The sequence below is a fragment of the Xenopus laevis genome, chromosome 5S (assembly GCF_017654675.1).
Source record: "Xenopus laevis strain J_2021 chromosome 5S, Xenopus_laevis_v10.1, whole genome shotgun sequence".
Taxonomy (NCBI): Eukaryota; Metazoa; Chordata; class Amphibia; order Anura; family Pipidae; genus Xenopus; species Xenopus laevis.
In genome coordinates this window covers 93,917,919-93,934,466 of record NC_054380.1, presented here as the reverse complement: position 1 = coordinate 93,934,466, position 16,548 = coordinate 93,917,919, and the positions used below count along the sequence as shown (strand labels likewise).

The following is a 16,548-nucleotide window of genomic DNA, read 5'->3' as shown; positions in this document are numbered from 1 at the left end:
TGACTACAAACCCATATATTGATCAGCCAATTAATATTCTCAGGAATGGGAATGGCATTTTAGCTGCTGTTGACCGCTTGCTACAGCCCTGATACCCCAGACATCTCTTACTCTTGCAAGCAGGTTAACTTGCGAAAACTTGCAGAGAAAAAAACAAACCATTGACTTTAATGCATTAGGACAAAAAAAAGTTGCCATAAGACAAAACGTCCATTTACTTCAATAAGTTTCACTAAATCTCCCCGACTCTCAAATTTTTTTGCAGTTTGGTGAAATTTTTGGACAAATTCGCTGATAACTAAATAGCAATGGTTCCCTGCTGTGATGAGCCCTCTGCACATAGCTCTGGGGATGGGGTATTGAGGTTGGCATTGGACTGCTTTCGGGACCCATGTCTTTTTGCCTGACTCTAACCCCTTGTAGTGGTAAAACCTGCCTATTGTATTTTTTTATGTGGTCCGAAACCCATCCATAGATAAAGAATCCCTGATTTAAACTTGGATTTTTTGCCATCAGCCTGGCTTTATAAAAATCCAATATTTGTGTCTTACCCTGCCTCATTAATAAATGTCTATCTAATAACCGGTAGAGATCAACACTCAGGACTGTAACTAAGTGGAGTTGCCCTCTCCAAGAACATACTGTAGACTTTTATATACCATGTTTAAAGGATCTGGTGGATTTACTGGGGGCAAAATGTTAGGCACCCCCCGCCAGTGAGTCCAACTGCAAATTTTATCCCAAGGCTTCCTTTAGGGACTGCACCAACATGGGTGTCTCACTGCCATCTTACCTTATGTCTGGGTATCCCAAGCTTAGTCCTGCATAGAACAGTAATATTTTTTTATTTCCCTATCACTCTGAACTGAAGTGGCGAAACCTTTCCAATAATAATCAACATGCAGTTGCTTTAGACATAATGTATTTCAAATGTGATATTCCAATATGGTTTCACCAAATGCTAAAATCTTGGACAAGGTATTTGCAATGTATTTTGTATTTAGAAGCATATAATGCAGTAAAGACAATAACAACTATTTCATTAAAGGGAACGTAAAGGCCAAAAAATAAAATAACATTTTTACTTTCTTTAATGATAAAGAACCTATCTTCAATATACTTTAACCTGACTGTATGCAATAAAATGACCCTTTAATTTACTTGCCCTGACCCCTCCTCTATGCCTTAGGCAGACAATTACTTTCACTTTCCATTTAGCACTTACTATATGTCACTGCTCTCCCCACATTCCCCCTCCCTCTTCACCATTTAATTGTGTAACCAGTGCATGGGGGTGGACATCAGGTCCCCTATTCTAAATTAACAAAAAAATTTTGAGATGATACAAGGCTTGCCTTAATAACATTGTCCACAAAATGGCTCCTGCCTCCTTGCTATCATTTTGAGTTCACAGTAGGGATGCACCGAATCCACTATTTTGGATTCAGCCGAACCCCCGAATCCTTTGCAAAAGATTCAGCCGAATACCGAACTGAATCCGAATCCTGATTTGCATATGTAAATTAGGGGTGGGAAGGGGAAAACATGTTTTACTTCCTAATTTTGTGGCAAAAAGTCACATGATTTCCCCCCGCCCCCAATTTGTATATGCATATGCAAATTAGGATTCGGATTTGGTTCGGCCGGGCAGAAGGATTCGTACGAATCCGAATCCAGCTGAAAAAGGCCGAATCCTGAACCGAATCCTGGATTCGGTGCATCCCTAGTTCACAGATTGAAGAAAACAAGATTCAAATAATGTATATGGTGTATTTAAAGTTCATTTTGCTTGAATAACTAGATAAAATAGGATTTGAATAATTTTTTTGGGTGACGGGTCCCCTTTAAGTACTTACCTTGACCCTAGTAGGGTTAATAGTTTTCAGTTTTCTTTACTGTTGGGGGTTTTGATGGAATTTAACCACTTAAAAGGTTTATCTTTTTCACAATATTTATAGAATCAAGCTTTTACCCTTAGTGGTTATAGGATCTAAGCAGTATAATTTTCTGAGAAAGTTAGGGCCTTATTTATCAAAATCCAAATTTTTAGATAACAAAAAAACTAACCAAACTAGAATCTACTGTTGGACCTTATTTATTATTAAAAAAAAGCACAATTTAATCAGATAGGGAACAAACACGAAAAAAATCTAGCGAAAATCCGAATCGATTTGTTGCACAGTTTTTTCCCTTAACGCCTTTTCCACAAAAAGCCCAAAATTTTGGGATTTATGCCCGAAAAGTCCAAAATAGTCGCATTGTCAGGCTAATTCCAGCACAGACCACAAAAACTTCCAAATAGGATAGGGACCTCATCCATTGACATATATACAACCTCAGTAGGTCGGAGATGCCGGATTTTCGGATTCAAACTTTTTCCATCCTCTGGGTATAATACATTTTTTTGGCAGAAAAGATTTATTTAATAAATAACCCCCTAAAAGTTTCTTTTCCCAATTCCAGTTTTATGATAATAGGACATCTTTAATACATGCAAGTTGCTGTCTGAACTGCATTTAGACAGCAGCACCCTTCTTGCTGGGTTCTTTAAAGCATTTGATTTTTCACACAATCTTATGGTCAAGTCTGAGAAGAGATTATCCTTGTTTATAGAAAAGCATCTCTTCCTAAAAAATGCAGTGCTGATGAGATGGGAGTATTCTTATCAGAATTTACAAGTGACCTTTTTCAGTTTGTTTTTCTGTTGTGCTTTTTTTATTATAGGTATAGGATCCATATCCAGAGAGCTTACAGAATTGCAGAAAGACTCCATTTTAATAAAATAATTTAAAAGACGATTTCCCTTTTCTCTGTCATAATAAGACAGTATCTTGTACTTGATCCCAACTAGTATATAACTAATCTTTATGAGAGGTAAAACAATTCTATTTGGTTTATTTAGGGTAGTTATATATCAAACTCCGAAATTTTCTTTTTTCTGAAAACCACTCCGAACCAAATCTGCACGGGCTATTTATTAATAATTTTTCAAAAATGTCTTCTTGTGTGGAAAAAGTCACAATAAAATCGTAAAAAAAAATCCAAATCCTAAGATTTTTTTGGATTTCGGAACTCAAAAAATCTTCCAGTTGTTAACGGGACCTCTGCTATTAACTCTTACATGTTCTCAACAGGTCTGACTTTTAACACCAAAAAAATGTTTGGTTTTTTTTCACATAAAAAATAGTATTTTCCCCTAAAAATCCGACTACAAAAATTCGGAGCCTAATAAATAAGCCCCTGATTTAGGAGCAGATTTATGAAAATTTTAGTTCAGATTTTTATAAATTAAAAACTCCTCCACATTCTATTCATTCCTATGGGATTTTTAGAAGGATATTTATCAATGGGTGGAACTCACCATTTGATGAATACGCTTCCAAAAATCCCATAGGAATGAATGGGGGAGTTTTTATTTATTAAAATCTGAACTCACAGTTTGATAAACTTCAGGCACATTGTTACAAATCCAGGCTGTTCTCCTCTCTGTCCCTGCCTCCCTGCTATACACTCCTTTGTACAGACAGTCTGGCTTCCTGGTTAGCTGGTCACAAGCTCCCTCTATGGATGCTTTGCTGGGACAAACCTTCCAGAGGTTTCCAGACGCACAATCCCATTATAAAAGTATGCAATGGTCTCCAGCAGGATCAGCAAAGTAAAACAGCCTAAATGCAATTCTGAATGAAAAAATCAGTGATTATTTAATACAAATAAAAGCATCTTTGGTTTGCTTCTTTAGAGGCTAAAAAGCTACTCTCTGTTACCATCTTGTGGCCTATAAATAGAATAGAGTATGAAATAGAGTATGGAATCCATTTAGGAGAGAAATGCTTTCTGGCAGGCTGCTGTTTTTCCTTCTCAATGTAACTGAATGTGTCAGTCAGATCTACCAGGCAGCTATATCTTGTGTTAGGGAGCTGCTATCTGGTTACCTTCCCATTGTTCTTTTGTTTGGCTGCTGGGGGGGGGTGATATCACTACAGTACAGCAGTAAAGAGTGATTTAAGTTTATCAGAGCACAAGTCACATGACTTGGGGCAGCTGGGAAATTGACAGTATGTCTAGCCCCATGTCAGATTTCAAAATTGAATATAAAAAAATCTGTTTGCTCTTTTGAGAAATGGATTTCAGTGCAGAATTCTGCTGGAGTAGCACTATTAACTGATTCATTTTGAAAAAATGTTTTTTTTCCCATGACAGTATCCCTTTAAGGTGTGACATGATAACTATTTATAAATATATAAGGGGATCATATAAGAATTTCTCTAATGCTTTATTTACCAGCTGACGAGGTCACCCATTCCAATTACAAGAAAGGAGGGTCTAAATTTTTTTTTTACAGTTGGTCATTTTGTCAATCAGACAGGTTAAAAGATTTATATCAGCAACCAATAAGATTTCTGCATGTATTGCCTGACGATATCAATGGGTGACTTTTGTACGATTGCTGTCTCTCAACTAATGGCTAGAACATCATTTTATTTATATTTCTTATTTATTTAGGACTGAATGGTTAATGGTAGATAATTAGACTATACTGAATAAGTTTCCATTGCACAAGGAATAAATCTGCACATCTATGGCCAGCTTAAAGGACCAGTAACACTAGTTTTTTCAAGTTAAAAATCCACTCTACTCTTTTCCACCTACAGATCTATCCTGCTTTTGCAGAAATAAATGACGTCAAAGAAGTTACACTCCCCGCAGCTAGAACTAGCTTCCAGTTTAAAAGGCTGGCAAGGTAGAGATGTGGAGCGATGCACCTTGGATCTTGCAGTCGCCTTTTTTGCCTTTTGGGAAAGACAGTACATCCGGAAGCAGCGTTTTATAATTGTATTTTTTTTACAGCATTAAAAACATACAATTGAAATGAAATATGACAAAAAAACTCAAGATATGGCCCCTAAGCATTTCATAACCGACACAGCATAACCTTTAGGATTTCTTGACAGACACAGCGTGACCCCCTCAGTATTTCATGTGTGCGACTGCTCAAAAACTCATTTTTAATATATATAGAGATAGAGACAGAGACTGCCAAGGCAAAAAGGTTTATCGCAAAGAGGAGGTTCCCTGTGTTATGGGGGTTTGTGTAACAGGTCTGCCAAATTGTATTACTGACATCAGGCTGGAACATGGTTGCCAGGTCTAATTTTCAAAACCAGCCCAAAACTAGCCAAAAGGCACTTCAAAAGTAGCCCAAAAATAGCACAATATGCAATTGAAAAAAATGCCTTAACAAATAATATATGTGAAAATATGCTTTTTGTGAATTTTCACATCACCAGGTGCGTAACTACAGTGGGGGGCCAAGGAGGTATAGCAGCCCAAAAAGGCCCCAATTAATAAACAATTTCAATAAACACCGTAGGACTGGGAAAAAACCCAGTTGGCCCCAGTCCTTGTGGGCCCGCCGGCCCAGACCCCTCTGCTCCTGTCCTCCAACTCGCTCCTGACGCTCACTTGCCCTGCCTGCCCACTTGCCCTGCCCACTCTGCATGAATTAGGTATGCTCCGAGAGGGCAGACGGTGGTTTGCTGAGAATGGAGACTGTGACTGAGGAGGGAGACCTTGTGGGGGGTTTGGGGGGGGCCTGATGTGGCAGCCCCGATGGGCCAGTCCAACCCTGTCAATAAATATTGGTAAAACAGGCCAACCTCTAGAAATTTTGGGGGCCAGAAAAATAATTTGTTGTGGGGCCCAGTTACAACGAGTTACGCCACTGCCATCAGTAATCATGAATCAAGGGCAGGGAGATAAAAGGAATACAAAGAATACATTGGTTGTCTCATGTCAGAAGTATTCCTAGTGCAAGGCTAAGAACATCTGGTTAATAACCTGAGTGAATCTGATTGGTTCAAATCAGGCCCTAGGGGAACTTGGGGGCCAGGCTCAATTTGAGTAAGTATTTATTCAAATACAAGAGGGGCTTACTCATTGTGAGCCAGAATCCTATATCCCAAATCAAGAATCCTATGGGAAGAGGAGCGAGAATATATGAATCCAACATTGGTCATATCTTTTTATATGGAAAAATATGGCACAAACCAGCCAAAAGATGCAAAAAGTAACCCAAATCCGTACCTTGGCTAGTTTGGGCTTTAAAAACCTGCCTGAGCTTTAAATTAGTAGCCCAATTTGGCAGGAAAACCGCCAACACAGTGTCATATTGTGTTACTGACATCAGTCTATATGCAGCATCACTTCCTGTTTCCCAAGATGCAATGACCTGGTCACTGCCAGAGTAATGAATGATTTGTGCTGCTGCCCCACCCATCTGTCCCTTACTAGAAGAATATGCCCCCCCATACATACCTTGTATATTCCCCAACTAAGGACAAAGCCCTTTCTATTGTTTGGTCAGAGTGTAACCCCATCTAAACCCACTATTCAGGCTAAGGAAGGGAACCCCTACAAGCAAAGGACCCCCCGGTTCCACCAGACTTAGCAACAGCAGCAGCAGTGATTGGAACCATGGCTGATAAATGAATGGATCCAACAGATATGGCAGCATAGTAACTGCACTGACTCAATAGGCCACCCATACAAAGCAATGCTCTGTGTACATAATAAGCTGTGTATGTACTGCACATCTAAGGCAAAATATAAACCTCACTCAACAACAGGGGACACTTCCCCTTAAGAGCAGGGAACAGAGGTGACTTCATACCTGGGGATGCGACAGTTGGTTCAGTCCGTTGGTTGGCATTGTGGTGAGAGGTAAGTAAACTTTCCCTCTGAGAGATTTTTTGCCAAATAACCCTGATTTTAGTGCAAAAAAATAGGGGGAAATTGGGTGATGCCGCCAGACTAGCGGGTGTTGCTTTTCTCACTGATTTTGGTGCATTTGGGGACCCCTGTACTACACCATGAGGTGCTTAATTTTTGTTCCCAGTATTAACAGGCTCCTTAGAGTTTTGCCCCTCAGCCCTGGGGTATCTGCCCTGCTCTTATCTACCAACATTGTAGCTAAATACATGCTCCCTTTATCAAAGTGTGGAACTAGGGGAGGGCAGCAGAGGCACGTGCCATGGGGACAGTTAAGGGGTGATAGCAAATGATTGGGGGACAAATAGCAGGATCCCATATACTGTAAGAGAGGTGACTGTACCCCTAGGGATTAGACTGTTGGTTTTGTCCGTTGGTTGGCACTGTGTTAAATGTATATTCCCTCTGAGAGAGTTTTTGGCAAATAACCCTTATTTTAGTGCAAAAAAAAAGAGGGGAAAGTTGGGTGATGCCCCCCCCAGGCTAGCAGGTGTTGCTTTTCTCACTGATTTTAGTGAATCTGGAGATTTTTCCCCTAAAATTGGTTTTGGAGATGCATTTAATCTAAGCGCTGCTTGGGAGATACAGACCCAGGATTTGTCAGTTATGCAGGGCTGCCAGCAAATATGACCACTTCCTACTATAGGTAGCATTTGGGGACCCCTGTACCAACCATAAGGTGCTTACTTTTTGTTCCCAGTATCAACAGCAACAGTTGGCAGCAGAGGCACGTGCCATTTGGACAGTTGGGGGGGTGATAGCAAATGAGTAGGGGACAAATAGCAGGATCCCATATAAGGGAGGTGAGCATACCTAGGGTTTGACAGTTGGTTTTGTCCGTTGGTTAACACTGTGATAAGTGTATATTCCCTCTGAGGGATTCTTTGCCAAATATCCCTTATATTAGTAGAAAAAATAGGGGAAATAGTTAAGTGACACCTCCCCAGACTAACAGGTGTTGCTTCTCTCACTGATCTTAGAGATTTTTCCCCTAAAATGGGCTTTGGAGCTGCCTTTAATCTTAGTGCTGGTTAGGTAACACAGACCCAGGATTTGGATGTTATGCAGGCTGCCAGCATATCTACTCTTATTTTCCACTAGTGCCCCATAAACAGGAAACATTTTGGGACCCCTGCACCTCACCATAACATACTTATTTTTTCCTGCCAGTACCGACAGGTTTCTTAGAGTTTTGCCCCTCTGACCCCGGGTATCTGCCCTGCTCTTATGTACCTTATAAAACTAAATTTAATCATTCCCAATTCTTTTTCCTTTTAAAGAATAACATTTATTTGTAAATCTCATGCATGCTCTTTCCCTTCAAATGCCAAAATGAGGGGGGCAACAGGGTACATGGTAGGTCACAATGTTTTATTGCCTACAGTTATAAACAACTATAAAAGATAGGGGGTATATAGGGCAGGTACTTTAGTCCAAAAATTGTGGTGATGAATAAAAGCGAATAGCTGATCTGTTGCTATTGGCAAGTGCTCTTTTACATTTAGGCACCTGGTTGCTAACGCCATGAAGCCTAGCAACTAGATATTAATCATGTGTTGCAGAGTTAAGTTCAGTTGAAATGGTAGATCGGGTGCATTCCTGCTATGAATAGTGTATGAAATAGTTGGAGATCTAACAGATCAATGAGTCTTTCCATGAACTGGGGACAACAAGCTTCATTTACTGCCATGTGTGTCATTCCCCATATCAACCAAACCAGTCACTTTCTGTAGATCAATCAGAAGTATTTGCTTTGAGTTTTCTATGAATTCTGTACTTCTCTAGCCAAGTCACCCAAGGGGCATAACTGGGCCTTACTTAAAAAAACATGGAGTGAATGGCACCAATGTACTGTGTGCTCATTCCAACTGCACCGATGCTTAATTCTATAAACTGAGGCCCATTACCTTCTGGAAGTGATGCAAAGCTCAAGTTTAGGGTAACATAGATCTCTGCCTGCCTCCCTCTGTATTATATAGGAAATATTAAGTGCTACATTCATTAACTTGCCTTTTTATTCTCTTTCTATACAGATTGCTACAGTGCTTTTCCTGCCTTTTTGGACTGCGACTTGGTGCTACACCTGCCTTTTAACATCTGGGTTTATTATTTTTTGGCTTCTCCTTTGTTCAGATAAATCCATCTCGTCTGAACAAGTGTAAGAGATAGCCAGGGTCTCCTTAGGGAGACCCCCTTGGGGTACCCCGGCCTTGAGCCGGCCCCTACATTTTTCAAGATCTGAAAAGCTCCTTTAACAGGTAATCTTGCAAATACAATTGATTCAGTTCATGAATTCTTCTTCAGCAAGTCTGCTCTAAATTCTCTTGTTGGAGTCCTACGTGGCTTTGTCCATATCAGCCCATATGTTTACTGTATATGGTATTTATAAGAAGCCAATCCATTGCCATCAACAGCATTAATAATGGGCTTTTGTCATTGAGTGGAACAATGTTTCATACAAATGGGATAATATAGATAAGGAAATAAATGGGTGGTTCACCTTTCAGTTAACTTTTATTATGTTATAGTATGGCAAATTCTGAGCAACTTTTCTTTTCAATAGTTTTTATTGAGTTTTAACATTTTAAGAAAAATGAGAAGTTATAACAGTTATGTAATAACATCAAGTATTTACTTGGAGGAAAGGAGTTAAGAGAGAAGAGTAGAGATGGAGTCGGTCCTTTCTTAATCCAATGGACCTGCTGATTAAAGAAAGAGAAATAAATAAACTGAAATTAACTTTGACGGCATATTATGTATTATGAAACATTTGTATCGAGCGTTGCATGCTCTACAGTGGTTTCCACGAGGTCCCTTAAGTATCATAATAGAAGATAATTCTATAGGCTGAATGAATTACCTGAAATACAACTGTTAAGTATTAGTTATTCCACATCTGAGAAAGTATAAAGTGTAACATATATTGCTATCATATAGTGATTACAAAAAGATCATAGGGGTTTCTGTATTTGGGAAGGAATATCGATAACACGGTTACCATATTTCCTTGAATTTCTCATTTTTATCTATAAGTATACTGGTTAGTCTTTCATTAACCATTATCAATTGAGTTTATCCTTAAAGTGGGCTAAGCAACTTTTCAATTGATCTTCATTGTTTATTTTTAAAATTTTGAATTATTTGCATTCTTCTGAATATTCCCAGCTTTCAAATGGGGGTCACTGACCCCATTTAAAAAATGAATGCTCTGTAAGGCTACACATTTATTGTTATTGCTACTATTTATCAAATCAGTGCATGGTTGCTGGGGTAATTTGGACCCTAGCAACTATATTACTGCAATTGCAAACTGTAGAGCTGCTGAAGAAAAAGCTAAGGGGCAAATTCACTCGTAGTTGAGCCAGGAGCAACTTCGCCGCACTTCGCCACACTTCGCCAGGCGTAGTTTCGCCAGGCGTAGTTTCGCCAGCGCTCCGCAAATTCACTAAAATCCGAAGTTGCGCACAGGGGTAGCGTAAGGTTGCGAAGTTGCACTAGCGTTGATTCGCTAAGCAAAGCGAAGTTACGCTAGCGATGGTTAATTTGCATACGGCACCAAATTCAAATTTCAATGGAGGAATACGTACAATCACTACAAATGCCTGGGAAACCTTCAAAACATCAAACAAAATTTTTTCTTTGCCCTACACATGTGCCCACTGTATAGTTAAGTTGCCATGAGTTAGGAAATGTAGGGGGGAAGGAGGGGAGCCCCAAAAATTTTTTTGATCTTTTTCAGCCTATCACCCATAATATAGAAAAAACGCCAGCGTTTTTTGGGACTTAGAAAAAATTTGAACTTTTTTTCAAGCAATCCCTATCTACTCTATTGCACTTCGCCTGGTCTGAGGTGGCGAAGGAAGTCTAGCGTAAAAGGTAGCGTTCAGTACACTGCGCGCATTAGTGAATTTGCGTCGTTACATCCGTAGCAAAAATTCGCCAGGCGTAAGGGTGCGAAGTAACACTAGCGAATTTACGCCAGCGTTCGTTAGTGAATTTGCGAAGTAACGAAAATGCCCAACGCTAGCGTTAGGCGCTTCGTTAGTGAATTTGCCCCTAAATAACTCAAAAATGACAAATTAGAAAAATTGAAAAGGTGAACAGCCTCTTTAACTGTGACTTCATTTTGTCTGACTATGTCCATTTGTATCTTTAGGTTTTGAAGATGAACGAGACAGAGAGAATTCCATCACTCCTGGTAATGCCTCAGTGAAAAAAAAATACTCTCTCATCTGAACTTTTGTTTCCATTCACTCTTTTATATAACCTCTCCTTAGGGTTGGGGCACACGGGCAGATTTGGGGAGATTTAGTCGCCTGGCGACTAATCGCCTCTTCTTTGGGGCGACTAATCTCCCCCCGAACTGCTTCCCCCTGCCTTATGCCTGCGGCATGCCACTCGCGCCGATTTGTTTTCCGAAGTTGCCTCACGAGGAAACTAGGGGCGACTTCGGAAAACGAAGCAACGCTACTAAATCTCCCTGAATCTGCCCGTGTGCCCTAACCCTTAAGCAGCTGTCTGTCTGCACTGCTTCCTTTTCGACATAGGTGGGAGCAGACATTGAGGAAATCGAATTACTACGTTTATTTTCTTTTTCAGAAAAAAATGTATGTACCCTAGAAACCCTTTTCTGTCTCTATTCTCCTCAAAGCCAGACTGCAGGCCCGGAACTAGGGGTAGGCAGAGTAGGCGCATGCCTAGGGCGCAAAAATGGGGGTGCGCACTTTTAAGGGGAATTTCTTTTTTTAAAACTCTGGTATGCTTAGCCTTTAATAGTTTTTAAACTTTATAAACCGCCTGTTCCAACTCCCTCTTGCCCATTATTCGTACTGCAGGCAGAAGTACTCCCCACCTCCCTCTTGGCTCCTACCGGCAAAGTAACATATTATGGGGCATTATTTTGGATTTTTTGGCTGATGCTGGCACAGGTACTGATTGGGGGCAATATGAGGGATTGGCTGCTGCTGACACAGGTACATGGGGCAATATGGTGGCTGTTGGCACAGTACACAGATGTTTGGGGCAATTTTGTAGATTTTTGGCTGCTGCTGGCACAGGCACATATTTGGGGGCAATATGATGGATTTTTGGCTTATGCCTGCGCAGCACAAGTAAATATTTGAAGGCAATATTGTGGATATGTTGGCTCCTGCTGGCACAAATACATATTTGGGGGACATATTGTGGATTTTTGGCTGCTGCTGGCACATACACAGATTGGGGGTAACAATATGATGGATATTTTGGGCTATGCTGGCACAGGTACAGATTGGGGGCTTGGGTGCAATCCGATTGATTGACTGGCATTGGCACAGGTACAAATGGGGGCAACATGAATAGTAAGGTGGGAAATGGTAATGCAGGACCGGGTGGGGGCACTGATTGAAGCCCTTGCCTAGGGTGCCAAAATACCTTGGCCCGGCCCTGCCAGACTGACTATGAGTAGCATTTAGACGCATTTAGTATTATGTCCCTAATGCTTTTCCCTTTCATTTACAGTCACTGTACTCCGTCCTGGAGGATTTCAGGGTGGAGGATACAGATTTTGAGGCCCTCGCCTCTTATTACGGTAAAATCTTATATTATTTATCAGTTGCTGAGGTTGCAGCTTTAGTTTTATTATATGAGAATTCCTTTCCCCTTTAGCTCAGTGTTTAATGGAAATGTGTTTTTCTTTGCAGAACATCACTACCGGGTCCAATATGGGAGCAACGTCATCTTGTAAGTATAACAAAAATGGTCTTATTAAATGTTGTGAATAATTTGCTATTGCGCCAGGGGTAAGTGCAAGGGAAGTAAGGGTGGAAAATAGCAATGTTTTATTAACACTGGAATTTCTCTTTTTCAGAGATCAGTTTATACTGCTCTACTTTTTGGACCCGCACACAATCAATGGGAACATTATCCATTACTGGATAATGATTTACTATCTGGTAAGTAATGCAGAATAGACATTTAGATAAATATGGAATAAATTATATTAATTTGCCAGCCCTTGTCTCACACTGTTAATTTCTTTATGTTACAGGAAGAGCTCAAGAGGGAGCATGCCACCCTCTGCATTGATGTGTCGCTGTCTCCTGTAAGTGTCACTATTATAATTATTATAACAGAGGTTATTGTTCACTGTGTGTCTTTATAATAATTAGGAACATTATTATTCATTGTATCTCCTGCTCCCCTGGGGGGCATCTAAAGTCACCCACCTAAGTGCCATCTTCACCAGCAACAAAAATGTCATTATGCACAGACACTGCATAGAGTTTTGTTTCAAGGGGCCACATGGGCAAAATAATGGCATTGGTGCAAAGCAGTGCTTAACATTGACTCTCTTCTTCCACAGGAGACACCAACAGAGCAGCAAATATGGAGGCAGCATCTGGAGTATCTGCGGCTGCAGAATGTAAGTTCCCTGATCACTGTCTCTGATGCTTTTCTTAGATATTCAACCACTAGATAATTAACTTTGATTGGTCTTTCCCTATGATGAGAAAAGGCATACTAATGGTCATAAATACAATACCACGACATCACCCGGCAGGGAATCCAACACCATCACTGCCTCAGCGTATAAAGTACTATTAGCACCACATATACAGGCATAATCAGGGTCGCCTTCAGGAGGGGACTGGGGGGACAAGTGTCCCAGGCCTGAAGGGGGGCCTGGCAGTGCTACACTTTTGAGAGCGGCGGGCCCCCCTTGACAGCGCCTAAGCCGTGCGGCCATATGCAAAGTCCTGAACAGCCGAAATGCCGAAAAGCTGAAGTCCCGAAAATAGCCGAAGCCGAACTCCTGAAGAGGCGGAAAGACCCGAAGCCACGAAAATAGCCAAAGCCGAAGCCCCGAAGCGGCAAGAAGACCCGAAGTCACGAAAACAGCTGAAATTGAAGTCCTGAAGTGGCGAAAAGACCCAAAGTCACGAAAGAAGGCGAAATTGAATTTCTGAAGCCATGAGTTCAATTTGTGTTTTTTATTTTTTGTTAATCCCCTGGCCACCAATGTATTATTTTAATATTCTATAGGCCCCTGCCACCAATGTTTTTTTTAACTTGTAAGGGGGGCCCTTGCAAGTTTAAAAAAAACTTTTATGGGGAGCCCTGGCGCCGTTTTTTTTTTTTTAACTTATAAGGGGGACCTGACCATCAATAGCTTTTTATAACTTGTATGTGTGGGGGTTACTTTTTTAGCGCTGATGTCTGTGTGGTCTTTTAACTGTGATGTGGAGTTGGGTGGGATCAGGGGTGGGGCTTGGGTGCCAGGGGCCCCAAAAGTTTTGTTGTACGGGGCCCCATGATTTCTAATGGCGGCCCTGGGCATAATCATAACTGTCTCCTTTCTTTCCTATCCTTGTGTTTCCCCTTCGCTCGCAGACTGTCCAATCTCACCTTCTCCAGCTTGGCATGACATTCTCGGAGAAGGAGAAGAAACTGCAGGAAGCTGCTCATCCTCCGGTGGGGGAAAGGCTGACCCTCCGAAAACGGGTCAGGAAGGCCATCATGAAGAGGCTACAGAGAGTTTGGGTAATGTATCTATTTACTGTCAATTACCCTTCATCTAGAGATGCCCCATGTTGTCCACTGCAGTTCCACTTTACTTCCTGTCATTCTGATCATTTTCAATCAGAACAATAGAAAGGAAGTTATACAGTGTCGGGCTGGCCCACCAGGATACCAGGAAAACTCCCGGTGGGCCCAGATGTCAGTGGGCCCTTGTGCTGCTAAACTTTTGGCCTATTTCATGGCCATTCCGTATTTCTATGAGAAAAAAGAGGCTAAATAGATGGAATAATTGTTTATAGTATAAAGAGAGCAGACTAGGAGAATATAGGTTGATTGAGGAGATGAAGAATATTATTACTGAGAGTGGGCCCCTGGTCTAAGGTTTTATGGTGGGCCCCTGGTCTAAGGTTTTTGGGTGGGCCCCTGGAGTCCCAGTCCGACACTGACATTATACACCCTGTCTGTTCAGCCCGCAGGCTGATCACTTTGAGGGCTTACATGATAGACCAATTTATGACTGCCTTAAGCTTGTAAAAGGTTGCTAACAGAGGCTGAGATCTAAGTCTGCAGATAAAGTGTTGATTTTATAGTAGGCCAATAAGAGGGAAGGTAGTTAACTCTTATAGGGCTGCTGTGCATCTAGCCTGGATATCCATCTTTAGAAATGGGTTGCCACTGGGTAATGAACTGGCACCAAGTGATCAAAGAGTATAAAAGAATAAATGGTGCATGCTCACTGAGATTGATAAAACTGAGATTCATAACAGGCCCTGGCATTGTATATGTAGAGAGACGCAAACAGTCCCCACAGACCTAACAAATAGTATGCTCTTAAAGACAGGCTAAGCCTTTTATATCAGAAATAAACAAGTATTTGTCTGTAATTTATTCTTATTTCAACACTTTCTAAACATTTTCTTTTCAGCATTCCACCAGAAAACTCGCCTGCTGCCATCGATCCACCGACACCACCTGAATCCTTTTTACTTGTCCTGCAAGTGTGTAACTGTGTGTGTATATGTGTGTCTAGCCATGATCCAGGGTGTAGAACTGACTGCCATTTCTAGGAGTCAGGAAGGAATTTTTACCTTCAGTGCAGATTGGCTGTTAAGCACTTGGTTGGTTTTTTTGCCTTCCTTTGGATCATTAGCTTCTTGGGTGCATGCTAGGGGGTGCGTGTGTAGGAGGGTGGGTACATGTATGTAGGAAAGAGGGAGGGTGCGTGTATATGAGGGAGGGTGCGTGTGGGCAGGAGGGTGGGTATGTGTAGTTTGTCTGTAGGAAGGTGGGTATGTGTGTATATTGGAGTGCGGGTACATGTGTGTAGGAAGGAGGGTGGGTGCATGTGTGTAGGAGCATGGGTGGGTGTGTTTTCTGTAGGAGGGAGGGTGTGTGTGTGTAGGAGTATGTGTGTTTTGTCTGGAGGAGGGAGGGTGGATGCATCTGTATAGGAGGGTGGGTGCATGTGTGTCGGAGCATGTGTGCGTGCGTGTGGGTGGGTGCATGTGTGTAGGAGGGTGGGTGAGTCTGTTTTGTTTTGTGTACGAGGGTGGGTGCATGTGTGTAGCAGGGAGGGAGTGTAGGTACATGTGTGTAGGAGAGTGGGTATCTGTATTTTGTCTGTAGGAAGGTGGGCACATGTGTATATTGGAGTGCGGGTACATGTGTGTAGGAAGGAGGGTGGGTGCATGTTTGTAGGAGCGTGGGTGGATGTGTTTTCTGTAGGAGGGAGGCTGCGTGTGTGTAAGAGTGTGTGTGTTTTGTCTGTAGGAGGGAGGGTGGGTGCATCTGTATAGGAAGGTGGGTGGTTGTTTGTAGGAGCGTGGGTGAGTGTGTTTTGTGTGTACGAGGGTGGGTGCATGTGTGTAGCAGGGAGGGAGGGTAGGTACATGTGTGTAGGAGAGTGGGTTTGTGTGTTTTGTCTGTAGGGGGGATGTAGGGTGGGTGTGTGTAAAAGGCTGGGTGCGTGTGAAGGAGGGAGGGTGGTTGCATGAGTGTAGGAGGGTAGATGGCTGTGTGTAGGATGATGGGGCATGTGTGCATGCGTGTGGGTGTGTATGTATGTGGGAGGGTTGGTGCATGTGTGTAGCAAGGAGGGTGGGTAGGTACATGTTGGTAGGAGAGTGGGTTTGTGTGTTTTGTCTGTAGGATGGATGGAGGGTGGGTGTGTGTAAGAGGCTGGGTGCATGTGTAGGAGGGAAGGTGGTTAAATGTGTGTAGGAGGGTAGATGGCTGTGTGTAGGATGGTGGGGCATGTGTGCGTGTGTGTGGGTGGTGTGT

The 16,548-nt window shown here is 41.9% G+C and overlaps 1 protein-coding gene across 1 annotated transcript; it reads left to right on the top strand.

Moving 5' to 3' along the window:
- The first annotated feature begins 8,752 nt into the window (after positions 1–8,752).
- Positions 8,753–14,400, top strand: LOC121394118. Its single transcript, XM_041564124.1, has 8 exons — positions 8,753–9,026; positions 10,925–10,966; positions 12,268–12,337; positions 12,450–12,489; positions 12,617–12,701; positions 12,797–12,850; positions 13,112–13,171; positions 14,140–14,400. The coding sequence occupies exons 2-8, from the start codon at positions 10,934–10,936 to the stop codon at positions 14,398–14,400; spliced, it is 603 nt and encodes a 200-aa protein (XP_041420058.1). The 5' UTR covers positions 8,753–9,026; positions 10,925–10,933.
- The last annotated feature ends 2,148 nt before the right edge of the window (positions 14,401–16,548 follow it).

Excerpts from the sequence above, each read along its gene's own strand:
- LOC121394118 (XM_041564124.1), top strand. The coding sequence starts at position 10,934 with ATGAACGAGACAGAGAGAATTCCATCACTCCTG. Across the intron at positions 12,851-13,111 it reads TTGATGTGTCGCTGTCTCCT|GAGACACCAACAGAGCAGCA; the intron begins GTAAGTGTCACT and ends CTTCTTCCACAG. Across the intron at positions 13,172-14,139 it reads AGTATCTGCGGCTGCAGAAT|ACTGTCCAATCTCACCTTCT; the intron begins GTAAGTTCCCTG and ends CTTCGCTCGCAG.